Raw genomic sequence first — 20544 nt, 5'->3', positions numbered from 1 at the left:
GTTATGATGGTGCTGAACAAAGGGATTTATAGACTGGTCCTTGAACTTCTGGCCATTGCCATCAACAAAATGTGGGCACTTAACAACCAGCTCATACATATGACTGGTTGCATTGTCCCAGAGTTAAGTGGCCACCATTTGCAATCTTCTCAACCAGTTTCCCACAAGCAAAATCAATGGGGAAGCTGTCAGGGATGGTTACAAGTGGTTCAGGTAAGTCTCTTTGCCCAACCGTCTTTGTTCGGTTACATGCATCATGTCCTTATTCCTCCCCTTTGCCCCCTCTTTTCCTGCCTCTCTTTGCTTGCATGCACCCTGAACCTTCTTTCCCTAGCCTCCCTATGCTTGCTTGCTGCACCTCATGCCCTATTTCTCCAGCCACTTGTGCTCATACATACCTTATGCCTTTCCCTGGCATCCTGCATTTGCATGCACCCCATACTCTCTCTCCCCATACTCATAACTTCCCTGTTCTCCCATATATTTAATTCCTTCTTTTTCTGACCTCGCTGCATTTGCATGCATGCAGTCCATGTCTTCTTTCCCCAGCCTTCCTGTGCTCACATGACAACAATCCCCCCCCTCCAAAAAAAGCCCTCTTCCCCTGGTGTTTCTGGTTTTACACCATAGCACCATCCTCCCTCAATGCACACACAACCTACACTGGGCTTCCCAGAATCCCCCCCCCCCTGCCCACGCTGCACCCCACTCTCCTTACTGGCAACTCCCTGCACTTCCTGCTTAATGAGCTATGACCCACACATCTGCTAATTGCCATCAATTAGCTGCCTCAATTGCCATCTCTAAGCATTGCAGTCCTGTGAAATTGTTCTTCACGACTACATCATTTACCAAGCCCAGTCCCAATTGCAGTTGTAATTTGAGGACTAGCTGTATATAAGGTCCATAGCTGCACAGAAAAAAATGGATCATGTTATTTTTATTTTCTGAAATTGGTACTCTATGTGTCTCTAATTTCTGACTAGCTAAGTACAAATAATACAGGGATGTAGCATTAGCAATGTTTAGATGTTAATTGCAAAAAGCAAAGCTTGTAGAAGCTTAGGATTTTCTATAACACTTATATACCTCATAACATAATTGTAAGAAAACAGTCAGTATATATTTAGTATGCTTATTTTGAAAGCAATATATTTGTAGTGCATATATGTACATGTAGTCTAGAAAGTCCAGAGAGAATGGGAATTGCTAGTGTCCCTGAATAAATTATAAAATGTTAATAGTTGAACAGGCCCATAAAATGATAGAGCTTAATTTTTATTTTACAATGTCTTTTTTACTTCTTCTGAATTGCTTCTCTGTTTGTCTTCTTGGTTGCAGCATTCAACAGAAGGAGTCAGGTTGACGGCGCTGAATGACAGCAGCCTAGACTTGTCTATGGATAGTGATAACAGCACTTCTGTGCCTTCTCCTACCAGTGCTATGAAGACAAGTCCTTTGAACAGTTCTGGAAGCTCTCAGGGGTATTTGTCTCCAGTACTTACCTTAATATTCAGAGCATTATTGGTATCTATCATTAATACTATAATAGGTACACAGGGAATATTTTAATGTTATATAATATATCGTTTGTTTGAGATTTTAAACACTATAATTTTGCAAGTAATCTTATTTCTTCCTTCACGCTTGGATCTTTACAAAGATTGTATTGCGTTGTATTGTACTGGAGCCCTACCATAATATTATACATATCCTGATAAATGATATTATTTAATAGATGGGCAGAAATCTATATCATACACTATGCCAGTGATGGCGAACCCTTTAGACACCGAGTGTCCAAACTCCACACGTACGCATGCCCAAACTGAAAGGACATGAGCGCATGTGCAGGAGAGACCTGAAGACCAGCTGGCTGGGGTGGGGCGGGGGATGAGGCATCCCAACACTGGCAGCATGGCAAGAGGTAAAATCTTTTTCTTTCGTGAGCTTCTGTTTCGTCGTTTGCAGGGAAACAGAAGCTCACGAAAGAAACGCCACGGAGATCTGACCTGGGGTGACGGCACATATGCTAGCAAAGAAGGCTCTGTGTGCCACCTCTGGCATGCGTGCCATAGGTTTGCCATCACGGGACTAGGCCATGAAGGGCTTTAAAGGTAATTTCCTGCAGTTTGAATTGCATTTAGAAGTTCACTGGTAACCAGCTCAGGTTATGAAGCTATAGTGACACATGGGCCTACTAAATCAAGCATAATACTGTTAATTTAGACATGAAACTAGTAATCCACCTAAGTTACTGTGTTCTACTTCACTGGTTCCATCTTAGTCTTTCTGAGAGGAAGTAAACTTCAAGAGCTTTAGGTGGAGGAGAGGGGAAAGATGCCTTGGTAGTAATGCCTTCCTGTAATTCATGCTCTCTTTTTAAAAAATATTTTAGCAGAAGCAGTCCTGCTCCAGCTGTGACAGCAGCATCTGTGACCAACATACAAGCTTCTGAAGTCACTGTGCCACAAATAAATTCCAGTGAAAGCTCAGGGGGTAAGAAACCCACGTGAATCTTCAAATTTGTTCCTAGAAATCTGAAATAGGGATGAGGGAGTACAAACTAGTCTTTCTTTGCATGATTAATTCTAAGTAGAACTTGCATATAAGAGAACACTAGAGGAGGGGCATCTATGTATGGCCATATCCCTTTCTCACTTGTACTCAATTCACATAGAGTATGCTCATTCAGGAACATGTTGATGTTTTCCCAACTCAGTTCAATTTATTCAGAATATGCTTTGCAAATGCCTCCATTTTTTTCAGTCTTAATATAGGCTTTCTACCTTCTACATTTCTATACAGAATACACAATATGTGAACTATAAAGCATAGCTGCCTTAGCATATAGTTATTATTTTGTCAGTTTTTAAAGTCTTGTTCAGCATTGTAGTGCTGATATGTGTGTTCCAAATTTTTAAATCTAGAACAAAAACCAAGGCCACTCTTGGGTAACATCATAGACTTGCAGTTCCCCTATATGTTAATTAATTCTCTAGACAAGATATGCAATTTTTAATAGTAAACCCTGCAGAATAAATTATGTCAAATAAGAAGAAATCATATATTTTGCTTAATTTACTACAATTAAATGAGTCATAAAATGTAACCTCCCTTGGTGAAGAATATGGTTTGTTTGAAGAAAAGAATTCAAATTTGTTTTTGCCTTTGAAGTAATAAACTAAAAATTGGATTGTAAACATTAAATTATATTTCGATAGGTACTTCAAGTGAAAGCATTCCTCAAACTGCCACACAGCCAGCCATCTCTCCACCACCAAAGCCTACCATCTCTAGAGTAGTTTCTTCAACCCGTGTTGTCAACCAACCACAGAGACCTTCAGGAAACACTGCAACTAAAGTAACTAGCCCTGTAGCAGGTGTGAAGAGGACATCATCTCCCCATAAAGAAGAATCTCCTAAAAAAATAAAGACTGATGAGGTATTTCTATTTCCTTGTTGGCACAGCACAACATTTTTTTTTCATTTTAATTCTCTCAGGTCTTGATCACTAAAAAATTGCCCATTCCTGAAGGGGAGAGAGTGATGAATAAAAGTTAAAGAAATATTAAATGGAACACTAATACCTTAGTGCAGGGGTGTCAAATTTGCTGCCCGAGAGGCGGATGCATCACGTGCTGGCCCCACCTCTGCCCGATTTAGCGAAGGGGGAAAAAAGTCATGATACGCTGCCGTGACGACGCGAGTTTGACCTGCCTTAGTGCATGTTTACATTATAAAGAATTTAAAACAGTTAATCACGCATAACATACTTTCAGAAAGCTTTTAAAGGTACATTAAAGTTTTTAAAAAACTATTAATAACTACCGTATTTTTCGGAGTATAAGACGCACCAAGGTTTTGAAGAGGCAAATTAAAAAAAAGTTTTTGCACTCTGCAAACCTCCCAAAAATGGCCCGTTTTTCATGAAAAAGGGACTAGTCCGTCCCCCCCAAAAGGCATGAGTAGCCTTTAGGAGGTTTGTAGAGTGCTCCTGGGGGGTGGGGGTAGGGACCAAAAACTAGCAAAAAACAGGCCCCTTTTTTGTCAAAAAAATTACATGCATAGCCTTTGAGAGGCTTATAGAGTGCTCATGGGGGCTGTATAAGACGTACCCAGATTTTCAGCCTCTTTTTTGAGGGAAAAAGGTGCGTCTTATACTCTGAAAAATACCGTAGTCATAATTCCTGTATTTCTACAATGAGAGATTTTTCCGTGTAATCTTACATGGGAAAAGACCCGAATACAACAAGACCAGCATATATATATATATCTCTCGCAACATTTACTCAAAATATCTTTTCTCAAAATAACACAAAAATATCCAGAAAACCCTGTTACATAAAAGCATCATGCAAACACAAAATGGAGTTTTTCAAGCTAACTCTGCCGACAGCTTGACGTTTGATCCTGATGGGCTCGAGATTGTCTCACCCTTCCGGTCAGTAAAATGAGGACACAGACTGGTGGAGGCAATATGCTGACTCTGTAAACTGCTCAGAGAGTGCTATAAAACACTATGAAGTGATATATAAATCTAAGTACCATTGCTATAAAGTAGACCAATGCTTTGTAGAGGAAAGTCATAACTCAATATAGCTATTCCTGAAATAAACTTTATACAGTTGATTAGCTATTTATGCAATTATGTGAGCAGGCAAAACCATGACTTCTGTTATTGAATGCCGATGAACAGTCATTATGGCTAGTTTCTTTTTGTTCATATTTGTTATGCCCAAGTTTTATAGATCCTTGTGCTCTTAACAGATATAACTTAGTTGCAATTAAATTTTGGATAGACACTTTATTTTTGTTTTTTGGGACAGGTATCCCATTTTCTTGTGATTATTCTGCTTTATTACAGGACGAAATAAATGAAGATGTTAGTTGCATTGATATGAGTGATCATGATAAGATGGAAACTAAGGTACTTTTCTTATACTGTGTAGTAGCTATAGTGTATTGAATACCTACAATTTTTTAAACAAAGGTATCATTTTCATTCCTGTTACATATGTTTTGAGAATCTACTCTGACTGAAGACATTCTAATACACATAAGCCCAATAAACCAATTTAATTGTCCATCTTGTTTGAAGATTCACCTTCACTAAGGCCAATCACATACCTTTGGGAATCAACAATGAGGTCATAAACTATTTCCTTCGTTTGCTTCCTGCCCCATCAAACTGTATTGACAGATATGGCACCTCTCAGTAAGAGAGATCTGATAAAGTTAAGAAAATCAGCCTCCAAAGTTTGTATCAAACTACTCCTCACTGACCACTAGTTATAGGAGTTTGTGTTGCTTGGAAATGGACTTAAACAGCAACAGGAAATCTACAGTTTCCATTTGTTTTTAATTTCTGTATGCTCTAGATGATTAATATTGTTGATAGCTTAATGTTTTAAAAAGAATAATAAAAGAGAAATGATGAGAAATAGTGATAATCAGGGATGTGCCAGGTTCTTTGGCGCAGGGATTTTTCTGATGTTTCCTGTAGTGTTTTGTCATTGGGACACAGTTTTATATGCAATTATAGATAATACATCATGACCATTTCTCAATAGCAGAAAATAAAAAGGTCTTACACTCTAAAATGACATTAACAGCAGCTCAGAACAATTACAATGGTTTAAAATTGAAATACTTTTTAGTCTTGAAAGATCCAGGACAATAAAAGGCTCTTTAGCTGCAGCTGAAAAGACGACAGCATAGTCTTTACACAAGTCTCTCCTGGTAAGCATCTGTTGGCTATTACTTGGCAGAGCACTGAAAAAAAAACCTACAAAAGGGAACTCAGTGGCTTGGATCCAATTCTTACTTTTGTAAAGGACTTTTTCAATTTTTGGATGGCCAGTATCCATCAGAGCAACACAAAAAGACAAATTCAACACACCAAAAAATAGCAGAAGCTATTCAATTAATTTACCCCTTCCTTTGCAACCTGAGTGTCCTTTGAAATATGGGACAGTTATAGAGAAGAAAAAGTGGATTTGGTGAAATACCCCCTCATTCTCAGTGACTTCAACAGAATCATCCTCGAGGAGTGACACAAATGGGGGGAAATGAAATCATTTTTCAGGGCTCTGAAGATAGATTTTAGAAGGGGAATCATATAATTGTGTTTGAACTACTTCAGATTATATATTTTTTTTCCAAATAAATTTAATAAACTTTTTAATATTAAAATGTTAGGAATCCAAAGAACTCATACTTGAATTCCAGTGATCTATTAAGAAATGTTGGCATATTTTTCTTATTTTTAGGAACTTTTTGATACAGAATCAGATATGGCCTCTCAGCAGGAAACTCTTCAGACCACAGTATCTCTACAAGCTCCTCAGGTACTAGAATGAATCTGTTTCTGCGTTTTGTAGAAATAAAAGCCTTCAACTTCAACTTGATTCCTGACAACTGCATCTTTGCATTTTCTTGGGAGCACAATAGAAGTGGTAGTGTTGTCTCTTAGATATTACTTTGCAGTCTAGCCAACCAACCCTACTTAATTGCCGAAGTAGGCAACACACTGCCACCTCCTGAGGTATAAAGCTGTGGTCTGCATTCTGATATGTGGATTCACATAGATTTCTTTGCTTTCTGTGCCGTCATAGTAAATTCTGTATAGTGGATTCTACCAGCCTTTGGCATTATTGAACATTAATTACATTTCTGGAAAACAGCAGATTGTAATGGGAGTTATTGAATAACCCAAACAACAGTTGGTGAAGAAGCAGAGGAATTTGTTGAGCTGAATAAATGTTCAAAAATCCATGTTAAGTTTATTAGCATCATTCTGAAATAAATTGGCAAAAAATGTAAAACTGGGGGGAAACTAAGATTTGAAACAATTACAACAAATGGAAAGTCTCAAGTTTAATCTTTTTAATAATGTATAATCAAAATTTTATCTAATATTTCTTCCTTTTTTTCTCTACCCAGAAAATGCCCAGTACCGATCTTTCAGATATCCCTGCTCTCCCTGCAAATCCTATTCCAGTTATCAAAAATTCAATAAAACTAAGATTGAATCGGTAAAACCAACCTCAGGGGTCCATAAACAGTATCTGCCAATTTAACCTGTTGTCTTCTAATACTGGAAAGGAGAACAGAAGGTGCAAGACGAGAATGTGAACACAGATGGATTTAGATATATTTTGTGCACTTCCCTTGCTGGGCTATAATCACTTGATCTGGAAGTCCAGGTTCGTATTTGTGGAGCCAGGAGTACTATTAATGTGTTAGCAACAGTTACATTGAATTCTTTAAAGGATTACTGCCTAAAAAAAGGAATGGGAATACTATTTGTAGCCATATTTGATGTACTGATTGGGTTTGTGTTGATGCATTGTTTGGAAGAAAAGAAATTCAGCTAAAACTGGCAAAAGAATTCCTTAAATGCACTTTTATGTACTTTTTTATTGGAATATGACTAATTTTAGTGCTTCAGCTTGATAGATTTTATTTTTATTAAAAAAAATTCTTCAAAATCTTTGACCTTCAAATTAGAAAATGGCTTGATATATTGTATACTGAAGGTAAAAGTATGCACTGTATCTAGCTCAGTCACCATTAGGATGCAAACCCTTATAAGAAAATGTCAAATCTTGAGGTTCTAAGTTTGGTAAAATTCATTTAAAATATTTGATGGGACATGATGAAGAAATTGTCTATTTTTTATTTTGGGGGTTATTTTATGGTGCATACAAATCAGCTATCAAAAAGGAAATAATTGTTTTCTTCAGTTTAATCAAGCCTTCTCCTTATTACCTTCCCATTCCTATTACCATATTTTTTGGAGAGGAAAAAGAAATGGTTGCATTTAATTCATGTTTAGTTTTGTATGCACAAAATTGGACTATTGTTGTCAGTGAAATGCTGGTAGTTTTTCTTTTAAGCTCTGTAGCCCTTAGGTACAGATGCTACTTTCCCCCAGAAATAAAATACAGTAAATAAAGTGTGCCTGTGAAGCATAGTCCTGTTTTGATGGCTTTTTCATCATTAAGTATAAGAGTTTTGTATACTCCAGAGGAGTCCTGTCTGCATTACAAAGATTTCATATTTTAAGGCAGATCTTACCTACTCTAGGGTTTTAACAGTTTTATTTTTAGATAGCTCATCTGAAAATAGCTTTACATTCTGAATGTTTAATTTTTTTAGAATCACATTTCTAGCAGGCACTTAAATTATCTGATAAAGCTCTCCTTAACCAGTTGTTTTTGCTTTGTTCTGTAGAGCTATAAAATTATTAGCAAGTTTGTTTAAAAGTGGAAATCTCTCATGACTAAACAGAAAGTGTGGAATGCCAGTGATTATCAGATGGAGATAACAAACTACACATAACCTTGATTTCAGCAAAATTAAGTGGGATGGTTAAACTTCCCTTCCCATTTTTTCTGATCAGCATGTTTAATAACTTCCTTCCCTGCATTGTGCTCAATCCTTCTACATGTGCATTTCCATATTAAAAGAAAAATTAATTGCTCTTTCCCTTTTCCCTATAAGTTAATTTTCCAAAGTCAAGAGAATGTAGCTTACTCCCTACCTGTCTCCTCAGCCATGCAGTAACCAAGATCTTTATTTTCTGCCATTTTGTCTATGAAGTCTAGTATAAAAAATTCTTACCCTTGCCCTCTTCTGCCTCCAGTGATCCAGCTTCCACCTCCTTAAATTTTCCCACACCCTCCTTGCTCCTCCTCTTTCCCCTGCTGCCCAAACAAGAAGGGTATCAGTTGAAGTGTACAAGCTATCTGTGCATTTTGTGTAGCTATGGAGTTTAGATCGAACTTGCCAGGCACAAATTTAGTCTTGTTTACACATCAGGACATCGTTTCCCCCCCCCCCCTTCATTTTATTAAACGTTTCATGTATCTGCACCCAAGTTTTGCCAAGCTGGGAACTTGGAACCTTTCCTGTATAGTGACTTTTTAATTCTAGTTTTCATAACCTGGAGATCAGACTGTTGCTTTCGCATGATGTACGTAGGTGTCTCATGACTGGAGTTGCTTTGTTTTATAGTATCTGTACTCCTTGTATTTTTCAAGAGCTATTTTGTAAACAGATGATGTATTTCTCCATGGAAAACAATAAAAAAAACAGCACAATCCCACAGTTGCTTGGTTTCTTTTGAATGCATAAATAGTGGTATTCCACAATTGTTAAATTAGTCTAAACAAGAAACTTTGATGTGAATACAACACTGCTGAGAATAAAATACGCTGATTTAAAATGATCCAATAATAAAAATAAAAATAAATATATATATAATCTATATTTAAGAAAACTGAAATATTACTGGCTGACCTTTATTTTTCAAAGGACCAAAAACTACATCCATTGCTTAATGTTGCATAATATTGATCTAAGTATAGAACTATGGAATAATGAGAATTTAATTCACTTGGGGAACAGTGGAATTTAAACGTGAAACTTCTAGTGATGTTTCTATTTTTGTTATTGAATGTCATGAAAAAAAGTGTATGTTAGTAGTTCAGCCAGGAGATGGCACTGTTTCTTTCATTTCGGTGAGTAAAACCTGCACAACAATAACAAAGACATACCAAAATCCATGTACCACTTAATATTATTTTTCCACCAGCTTTGTGGTTAAAACAAATCCACTGAAAAGTCTCAATGTTATCTATTCACTTTTATTTCAAATTTGGAAAAGCAGTCTTGACTTAAATAGAAGATGATATACATATCTATTTGGAGTGTAGTTAGTTTAAATTAAACATAACAGTTTATTGCAAGTGATTAAGAGTTGCATTAACTTCTAATCTTTAGTTAGAAAGTACTATGTTTCAGATAAGACTGATTTTCAAGAAATTTTAGAATTTGCCCAGCTGCCACTGTTTGTGTAGGATCAGAAGTCACTGTGAAACTTAAGTAAGCAGAATAAAGGTCAAAGGGATCTTAATGCAAGTAGAAACTCCCTATATTTCAGAAAACTTCTATGTGGTATTTTGAGTATATAAATGTATCTTTTAATGACTAATGAAATGAGTTATTTAACTGAAAATATATATTCATATATTCCTTGATATGCCCATATCAATTTTATTTTGTATTTTTATTATATTTCTATATATTTAGAAATTTGGAGATTTCTACACATTCTAGTTAAGAAAACTGACTTTTTTATTGCTAATTTAATGATATGAAAAACAAGCAAGCAAAAATACACATGTACTAGAACAGAACTTTTATTAATAATTATTTTTGTTTGCTTTAATCTTCAAAGCATTACTTCATTATTCAACAGAATCAGCGTATACAAATTTTGTTGATGGGAGCAGATGCAATGTGAAAGGGTTAAATGAATATTTAAAATGTATAGGCATCAAACATCTGCCACTATTATCACCAAAAGAGTGCTAAGTTTGCTATCAAACTTCCGAGTCAGGGTGTTGTTATAAAAAAGATATCACAATGAACCATTGCTGGATATTCCATCTGTTTTGGTTCATACTTAGAACCTTAATGGCTTTCAAGTGATGTTTAGTATGTCATACTGTTGGTACTAAATTCCACAATGTTTGGCGATCATATTTAGATGAGGTTGAATCATGACAAGCAGTCTATATTCCTTTTTCAACCCATGTTCACATTCATGATATTTATAATGCTAAAGGGAACTGATTTTAATTTGCTTTAAGCACATTAGGAATTCCCATCATTGTTTCAATAAAGATAAAGCAAAATAAACTAAAGCAAAATGCAGAGGAACTGAATTCAAATAAAATTGTTTAGTAACCAATTGAAAAACTGTGCATTAATTAGTCTATAGAGGCATAACATTAAATTGCCACTTTTAAATAAGTATTTCTACCCAAAGAAGAGCTTTTTTCCAGTAAAAATGGATAGATAATTTTCTAACACAACAGCACTGTCTAGGTTTTTTTTATTACAATGATTGCTCTGTAGGACAAATAGTATATGACCTCAAATTCCATTTTCCTTTAAATTTAGAGATATGTATTTTATGTAATGAATAACAGTATTACTTTGTTCATGACAGGCACCAGATTGAACATCCCACAGAAAATAGTTAAATACTCACATAAAAGTCACATTTTATATGCACATTTATAATAAAAGTGTTTTTATATAATAGCAGTCATGTTTTTATATGTAGACATTATATGCATGCATATAAAAACGACAGTTTGGAGTCATAATGGATGCAAGAATACCTGAGTGTTACAAATGCTATGGTTGGTAGAAGTGTTTGAGATTTTTTAAAAACAAATCTAAGGCTCAGTCCTAGAAAGAGTGTGTATAATATACTGGAAAACTAGTGTACTTCAAGTTGCCTTTTATTTTTATTTTCTTTTATTTGTTTCAAGACAATGTTGATTCTTTGTGACTGCCTGCACAGGTCCAAATACTTCTCTTGACAAGATTTTCAGAAATGGTTAGCTCATGTTATGGGCTGAAAATATCTGGCCTAAGGTCACCCAGCTGGCTCTGTGCCTTTGGCAGGAATAGAACACGGGGTTTCTAACCTGTTGCCTTAACCGCTATAACCAAATGGATACTCTCAAGATACACTTTACACTTGTATGCCTATGGAGATTCGCAATCATCCAGGTAGAAAGCATCTTTGGCGTTCCCACTTATACCTTTGCTAGGACCCTTAAAAACTTGAAACTATGAAAATTTAAACGGTCGAAACCATAGCACATGTGAGAGTGGACTTGTGGGGGTTATATATTTAGTTCTCAGATTTCTATATCAGTTGGAATTTCTGTATTGCCACTTTGTCTTATGTTGGACGGAAAAATTGTCTTAGAAAAGTTTGCCCCTTTCCTTTTATGTATTGTGATCCAATGTTAATTCCCACCCAGTGGGTGCCTTAGAGTAATATGCACTTCCTGGAATCTTCCATTTTAGTTGTCTCTACATTCAGTCCACTGCTGGAATTGTTACTAAAAAAAACCTGGTACTGAAGTAGTAAAAAAGAGACAGTTGGGAAAGTTATCCACCAGCAACAAAGGGCATGTTTTGTTGTCACAGCCAAAAATACTGCCTCCAATAGAGAAGTGACTTTGCTTAGATATTATGTGAAAGTTATCAGTAATGTGGAGACTTTCAGAGCTTTTATAATAGTAATATCTTTTGTTATTGCTGGTCATTTTTGTTTTATGCTGGCATTTGGGTTAGAATTAGCTTCCTTGAACCAGGGGAAAGGAAATATGAGTTTCATTATGAACTTCGTGGCCTATTCATAATAAATTTATTAAATACTCAAAGATTCCCTGGCCTAAACATTTATGAACATTTTAAACTAAAATACATGTCTGTTTAACATTTAGGAAAATAAATGCTTAACATTTGAGAAAATAATGTTTGTAATTTTGTTTTATGATGGTACTTGTTTTTAATGGTGGATTAGGATTAGGATTAGTTTCCTTGTATATAAAAACCAAAATTTTGTTCTAAAATGTCAGATCCATTTTCTTTTCACTAAAATATTGCTATTATGTATAATTCTTTCATTCTTTTAATGAGTTAATAGATTATTTTAATTGACTGAAGTTGGATGAAATACATTTCTAGGATGAGGAATTAAAATTATTTTCAAATTATTTTTCCCTTTACATACAAAAACAATTTTGAAAAATTAGGAACTGCTTAAATCATAATTAGAAATAATCTGTTTTTCTCATAGGATAGAAATATTGCTCTTTCACTGTCACTTAATAAAAAAGGGATTATTTTATCTTCAGAATGTTTTGTAAGTATTTTAAGAAGCAATTAAATTTCACCAAGTATTTTTTTAAAAGAAAGCATTTCAAAAGAACAAAGTACATAAATATACATGTTATAAAAAAACAAAAATAACAGCCATGTCAAAATAACCTTTAAAAGAATCAATGCCAAAAAGGCCTGAAAATCATTCAATTCAGTTTGTGCATTATACATTCCAAATTTTGAATATCAACACTGAAAGCTGCTTATCCCAATTCCTAATTTGACAAAAAAGGAGAAAGGAGAGAGAGGCACCCCCCACTCAAAGGATTTCTCAAAGATTGCGATAGCTTGACAGATTCAAGAGAGGAAGCAGTTGGTTGTGAGATTCAGATTCATGCCCTTGTTTGGTCATGAAGTTCTTTGGGTGAGCTTTGGTTAGTATTGCATCCCATCCGTGGAAGTGGAACAAATGATGAAAGTAACATTGTGCCTATGAGGTACAGGCTAGAACCCTTTTGTGTGTTATGATCTTGCACATACAAATGGAGTGGAGCTTACATTACAGCCGTAGAATGCTGTCTCTGTCATTTTGATGCTTGGGGTAAGGTAGAGGGGAGGATGCCTTAGTATGGAGGAGTCATAACATTGGGCTTTGGTCCAGCTGCTGCTGCCCTATATTCCTCCCCAGTCTGTTTTGTTTATCAGGAAGTTGTATTGCTAAGTGTCAGACAAATGGACAAGCTTGATCACTTTACATAATTTTATTTCCATTTCTTTTTGGGTTGGAAGAAATTAAATGATAAGTATAATGAACATTTAATTCCTTAGTAAATATATATCCTGTCTTTGGAGACTTAAGGCACCTTACTTATGGATATCCCTTAATTTTACCGTGCCAGTTATAATAATGGGAAAGGTTTGGAGACACTTAAGATTTTTAAAACCTGAATTCCTTTATATTTTAGTTTTAATTTCCTTTTTGCTACTTAATATGGCAGTATTAGAAATTTCTGACATATAACACATTCAGCTGTTTGCTAAAGGTTATATGTAAAAAAAAACAACCCTGAAAGGTTGTGCTTGTAATTTGGGCTAGATGTTTGTCCACAGAGGATGCAAGATATGTAAAGCAGATTTTATTTACAGCACAATGCTTAAGGCTTGATAGTTGATTCCCCCCAATTTGGTAGCTCTGTTTTCAAATTATAGAAATATAGGCAACTGGATCTATATACAGCAGAATATGTTCGAGTCCTTATTTAAAGAACTTTGGATATTTTTAATTGATGAGTTAGAAACTAAATAGAGGCAGCCCTGATACTAGAAGCTATTTGGTCCAATTAAACTTTCTGGCACTTAGCCAAAATGTCCATCCACTGCCTCTCCAAAACACCTTCATTGTCTTTTTCATATTTTGAACTTTATATAAGCACTTTCAATCATCTGATCTCAAAGCTTTTGGCAAACATTAATTAAGCTTCATAACAGACCTAGAAGCTAAACAAATATTGGGCCATAGAAGTTAGATTCATATTAGATGGATAAAGGAAGACAGAAAGGTTGCAATTTAAGCAAGGTCACCCAGGGAGTCAGCAGCAGGGCTGAAAGGTGCATAGTGATGGACATAGAATCTCTAATTCTCTTGACTCCCTTTTTCCCTCACTGTCCCCAGTTTCTTGATGGTGCGTGTGAGTGATTATGATAAAGTTGTGCAAAAATTTGAATAAGAGACAAATGGAGTAAAATAACATCACCAATAGTTTGCAGAGGGGGTTAAATGGGAGAGTATTAAATTTAAGACCCTATTTTAATTATGAGCTTATTTGCAGATATATATTGGAACTAGGGAGTTGTGTCCATTAGATATCAGAAAAGCTGGATTTTGTGGGAGATGGCATCACAGAAGTATTTTGGGAAGCAATGCCAGGGATTGATATACTTTTTAAATATATTTTTAATATATTTATTTGGCAAGTTTGTGGCATGCATAATTAAACTTAAAGGTTAATGGAAATCAACTGTCATGTCAGAAGGCTGAGGTATTATTAAATTACATTTTTATTGTTAAAACCTCCAAGCCTTTGGCTTCTTCTCTTTTCCACACAATTAATCAAAGTAAAACCAAATTGTATTTAAAAATGTGGTCTGCAACTTATTGTTTCAGTATCAAGTTGTCCCTCTTTCTATTCTATCATTCAGCCATGGACTCCTCCATAATACTCCATGTCATTCTTTCTTCCTTACTGTCAATTTGATAACTCCTGAATATTATTAGTACTTTACAGTACTAAGGGTGTAGTCCCTTGTGGATCTTCTTTCCATTCTTTCTTTTGACCTGCACATGTTTTTTTCAGAAGCATGTTTTACCTAGTTGTATGCTTAATTTTTTTTTAAAGTACCAAAGGCCATGATTACCTACATCTGGTGAACAGGTGATGTCCCTGATGTCTAGGTATATTATGTAATATTTGATTTCATCTCAGCTCATCTGGTGATGACTACATGGGCACAGTTCTGCAATTTGCTTGACAGCAGTACCAGATTAGATTGTCACCAGCATTTTTTGAAAAGGTTTCTGTATTCTCAGTCTAGGCTACAGCCCAGGAATTCTCTGAGGATCTCTTATTAACCTTTGCTTTTGAGCTCTGACATAACTAATCAGGTGCTGAGACATTAGGCTTGGTCCTTTTTCAGGGAGTGAATGAGCAGTAAACGTCTTTCCTAAACAAATATATTGTTTTTATAGGGGTTTAAGCTTCTGAAGGACTGAAATTCACTCCTCAAGAAGATGTTGATGTTCTATAACAGTGTCTAATATCTCAAAGGCCTGTGTGAGTGAAAACTAAGTTTAATGAAGGCAAAGAAGGTGCTGCCATTCAATGAAAAGTCATCAGGGATGAAGAACGCGACCTGTATTCTTTAACTCAACCAAATCTGTAGGATCACAATTTACTCTCTACTATAGTTTTATTACAATATGTTAGCATGTGTTGTATGTGAACACAGAAAAATCATTATTACTTTGAGACCTGCCGCTCTTTCCTTGTTATATATTTATAGTATTTACTCCCTTTGTTTATTTTATATGTTTTACAATTAAGCCAACAAGACTTTCCGTTGTATATAACAATCTGTTTTATAGTCAGTTCTGAACTGCATGTTATGGGAGTCCTTGCATATAATATTGTGAAGTTTATGCTTCCAAAATGCAAAAAATAATTGTGTGAAAAAGCCCACATATCTGTAGGAATTCTTAGAGAATCAGGTCAGTGGCAATTTCGTATTGACTGCAAACACTATGGCAAACCTGGGTTTAATGTGTGAAATGGCCCTAACATGCTAATTAAAATGTTCTCTCCAGTTTCTATTCAAAATCATAAGGGAATAACAAAGCACTTGATGCAGGCTGTTCTTTGACAGTGCTGTTTTCCCACTTGCCTCTAATTACACTGTTAACTAAATACAGAAATTTGAAGGGGAGGGGAAGGAGAGATTTTGATTAATGATAATGACATCATCAGGGCAACTGCAATTTAAAAAAAAAGAAACCTGGAAGACTTAAACAGTGATCTTGGGCAGGGATCTAAATTTATTCTACCTGGATTTGAAATCATATAGAAAAAGTTAAAAGGAATGAAAAATTAAGCTGTGAAGTTAAGTGACTGTACTGATCTAATTGGACAGAACTACTATTGAATTCCTGATAGAGAACTTTCACATTCCCTTCTGCTGAAGATGGTAGCAATTCAATCAGGGTGTAAAACATGCATTCTGTATGGTTCTATATGCAAAGCATATGTCCTTCCACTCAGCCATCTGAAGATGTATTTATGGGTTATTCAGTTCCATAGAGAAACAAGACACCTTCTAGCAGCAATCCTATAAATCCTGAAAGCGCACTCATGAAATCAAATCTCAAAGTAGTTAATGCAACAAAAATATCTATATAATTCCTGATAATTAAGGAAAGCAAGTGAGATTCAACAAAAAAAATAATCTTGCTTTTCTCTGACTTGTTGATAGAACAACATCAAGAGCTATGATGTTGATGAAGCTCTTTTCTTTAGAATTCATTCATTTTTCTATGGAGAAGAGCAAACCTCACATATCTTCCCCAAACCAAGGGATGCACTGGCTCTATTGGGAGTCACAAAGGGAGAGCACAACTTTTGGATGAGGTGAATTGACTTATAAGCGAGGCTTTGAAATGATAATGCTAGAACCTATGGAAGCTCCTCATTTGTTCATAAATATTTTCAAAAACATGGTTTTTTTTGAACTGGCTAGCTTGCCTGGCCATCTTTCCCTCTCCTCACTGAAATTTGAACTGGGAAATCACATGCAGAGTTTTTTAGCTGTGTGATTGTTTTACATGTTGCCTCTCTAGCAATTATCATATGAAATGCAGGGATGTCACAGAGAATAGTGGTTTGGAAAAGAATCAGACGAGCTGGTAAAGTCCATGGAAGTTGATCTCAAACATTTTCCAGAAAACTAAAACTTCATCAAATAACAGATTTGTTTCTGGCAGAGTAATGACTTCTTTGTGTAGTGATACAACAGCACATCCCTTCCAGTTGATATCACTCTTCACTTTCCAAATGAATGTGAATTGTAGCTCCTGATTAGCCCAGCAACCGTGTGAATGTCAATCTAAGTTTTGCAAAGACTGGTTAATATTCTGTATGTGAGGAGTATTTTGTATTATGCAGATGAGACTCCTGTTCATCCAGCTGATCAGGACACTGTGTGAGTGTGTGAGTGCATCTAAGCTTCCCTGTAATTACATTGCGCACAATCAACTTTGACATCCTTCTCTCTTCAATGCGCTGCATCTCATTATTGCAGCCTTCCCATGGAATGTGTGAAACTTTTTGACCAGGCCATAGCAATTGAAGTAAACACTCTTTGGTTTTGAGTTGGCATGAAGCCAGGAAAGCTATGTGGTCAGAGCTGGAAAATGGCCACAAACGGCTGCTCAGTGTTTGGCACGATCAAGCCTTCAAAAGAAAGCAGGTGCCCTCCTGGCATTTTATAAAGAGAGTCATTTCTGAATGCAAGAGACTTGTATTTTGCATATTAGCATGAGTGCCAATATAAACCCAGCTGTGTGCAACATAAAGTGAAATATATATTTCAAAAACTAGGACACAGCTTTTCTATGGAATAATCGCAAAACATTTGCATATGGATAAGCAATTTCTCTTTTAAATGTTGGTTTTTCTTTGTTTGGAGGAATTTCCCTCCCTCCTCATGTTTTCCATCATAAACATGGTAAATGTTTTAATGTTTATCCAAGGTGACAATAGAATTGCCTGGACATATCTGAGCATAATGTAGGCAGGTGCGCTGCAAGTTGAAGCACTAAATGCTGAAAGCTGCATCTCTGCAAGGCTGCTGTTTATACTATCCCACACCCATCCCTCCCTGGGCTTGATCATCCAGTCTGAAGAAAGGCTTTGTCTTGAATGGAGTGCAATTGATTTTAGGATCCACTTCCATTATGTTGCCACTGGGACACTGAAAAGTGAAAGGGGCAGAATTATTTATTTACCAAAATTGTATGCCACCCATCTCATCAAGGCGGCTCTAGGTGTCTTACAGAATAATATAAATAGGATCCGCTTATCTGCCGGAGCTAGGTAGAAAAAAAAAGCTGTGGTGATGTCCTTGTTGGCCTCCCAAGTGGACCACTCAGATCACTGAATCCCACTGCTCTGTTCTCCTTAAAAGGATAATAATGGGGCAGACAGATCCATACTTGCTGTGCCTACATGTACCTGACACAACTGGTATTACAGTGGCTTTTATTGTAGCATGCATTGCATGTTCATTACAACCATAAGTTAACCACTGGATATTCTTCAAGCTACTTTTTTTTTTAAAGGAAGGGATACTCCTCCCACACTGTTGTTGCTTTTGTTACTGGTGCCTGTTGTAGCCTGCCAGTAGTCAGTGGAGCTGGCAGCAGATTGGACAGTGAGGAGGCTGGGGAGGAACATGGCCCAGTCCTGGAGTCTGGGGAGGGCTCTGATGAGGGCTCTGTGTCAGAGGCAGAGAGAGGGCCAGAGCTGTATGCCAGTTATCAGTTGCCTTCATAGTCAAACATCAGTGAGGCAGATGAACAGCTGGAGCCTGTTCCCAATGTGCGCATACGCAAAGTTGCCAGACGAAGGGAACATGCTAAAGAATAGGGGGCGGATTGGGAGTAAGGCCACGGGTGGACATGAATGGCCCTCCCAGAGGAACTAAAAGAGGAGCAAAAAGGGAGTGGAGTTTGCAGGAAACAATTAGTTCGCTAAATCGGTTCCTGACTCTCCGAGACGCCTTGCCAAGTTTTGCAGATATTGGCCTGTCAGCTCTCCAAGTCAGATAAGGTATGTGACTGTAAATCCTCCCTTGAAAGACTTTGCTGGATGTGAATGAGCAGAATTCACAGTAAATTAAGAAAAGGGTTTTTTTTATCAGGAGAAGGAGTTTGCTTCATGCTCTTGGGAAACCTAGGTCAGAACAGTGCCTTCCTGTTCTCCAGCTTCTTCCCCCTGACCAATACAAGCAACAACAAACATGAAAATAACAGAAGCATTTGCCATCACCATCTTACTTGTCTAGCCTCTCTCGACCGCAGCAGATGTAGAAGATATGACTGGTAAGAGACAATATAAGTGGGAAAGATCAACAGTGAGGATTTGGTGACACAGTGTTTAAGGAGCAATATTCCAGGCAAACTCTGCCCGCAGTCCAGAGTTTGATCCGGATGGGGCTCAAGGTTGACTCGGCCTTCCATCCTTCTAAAGTTGGTAAAATGAGAATGTTGGGGGTTGCAGATAATGCTTACATTGTAAACTACTGAGAGAGTGCTGTAAAGCACTATGGGGTGGTATAGAAGTCTAAATGTTATTGCGATTGCTATATGGTCTACTCTACCCTAAGCATGGGAAATGTTTGGGCTGAAGTGGGGCAGCTGAGAAGCAGTGGTTCTCTAGCCAGACCAAGTTCTTGCGTAGACATTGAGCAGGTTAGACCCAGTCCTAATAAGAGAGGGCCCCGCTTTTCACTCAAAAATGTGGGAGACAAAATTCGATGACGTAAACTCCAGAAGAGACACACCGGCCTGATTTCTCCATTCTGCAGGAGGCAGCTCTTCTCTATAGGTATGGCTTTATTTTGCCTGCAGTTAAGCAATTTATCTAGCAGTATTATCTCTTATCAGCTTCTGCTGTAATCAAGTCTCTGTTTGCAGGATTAAGTATATGGCAAAATGTAGTGCTGAGCTTGGTGGGAAGTCTGGCAGGACTGACATTATCAGGTCCTGTATATCCAGGCCAGTCTTCTTGACTCTGGCATCATTGCTGTGTGTTTTGACTATAAACCTCACAAATAATTAATGGAAAAGCAGCACAGAAGTGCCTTTTACTATGGGGGAAAATGGGCCAAGGTGATCTTTTGTCTGCTTAAATTATTCAGGTGCCAAATTTTGAGAGACAACTTGAAGGCCCTTTTATTCCTTTCTAAATAGGGTTTTTATTCATTTTTGGGGCTTTATACTGGTTTGAACCGAATACTCATTCTCAAAGAGAAAATTAACTCCAGAGATCTATGTGGTGGTGTTACTACTAATCTGAATGAAGTAGAGTACATGAGGATCTTCCCTTGTACAAGAAGCAGAAAAGTAATTCAGTTTGTACCAATTGTTCTAGCAGTTCCTAAACCTTTATTAAGAAATACCCTAATGAAATATTCATTCTGAACACATCTCCCTTTATCCACATTAGCTCCATCTACCAATAAATGTGGTAAATTCACAGAGGGGACACAGGATCGTGTAAGGGGCTGATACCTCTT

General features: G+C 36.6%; 1 protein-coding gene across 1 annotated transcript in view; it reads left to right on the top strand.

Moving 5' to 3' along the window:
* The window catches only part of PAPOLA (poly(A) polymerase alpha), a 45880-nt gene extending 36768 nt beyond the window's left edge, over window positions 1–9112 (top strand). Inside the window, exons 17-22 of the mRNA XM_081938272.1 lie at window positions 1342–1484; window positions 2399–2499; window positions 3225–3445; window positions 4868–4930; window positions 6273–6350; window positions 6946–9112. Coding sequence (XP_081794398.1) covers window positions 1342–1484; window positions 2399–2499; window positions 3225–3445; window positions 4868–4930; window positions 6273–6350; window positions 6946–7041 — 702 coding nt within the window. The 3' untranslated portion in view covers window positions 7042–9112. The remainder of the gene's footprint in view (window positions 1–1341; window positions 1485–2398; window positions 2500–3224; window positions 3446–4867; window positions 4931–6272; window positions 6351–6945) is intronic.
* The last annotated feature ends 11432 nt before the right edge of the window (window positions 9113–20544 follow it).

This window comes from Natrix helvetica, assembly GCF_964273705.1.
Source record: "Natrix helvetica genome assembly, chromosome: 1".
In the NCBI taxonomy this organism is placed as follows: domain Eukaryota; kingdom Metazoa; phylum Chordata; class Lepidosauria; order Squamata; family Natricidae; genus Natrix; species Natrix helvetica.
The sequence above is the reverse complement of the archived record's forward strand: the minus strand, read 5'-3'. Positions and strand labels throughout refer to the sequence as shown.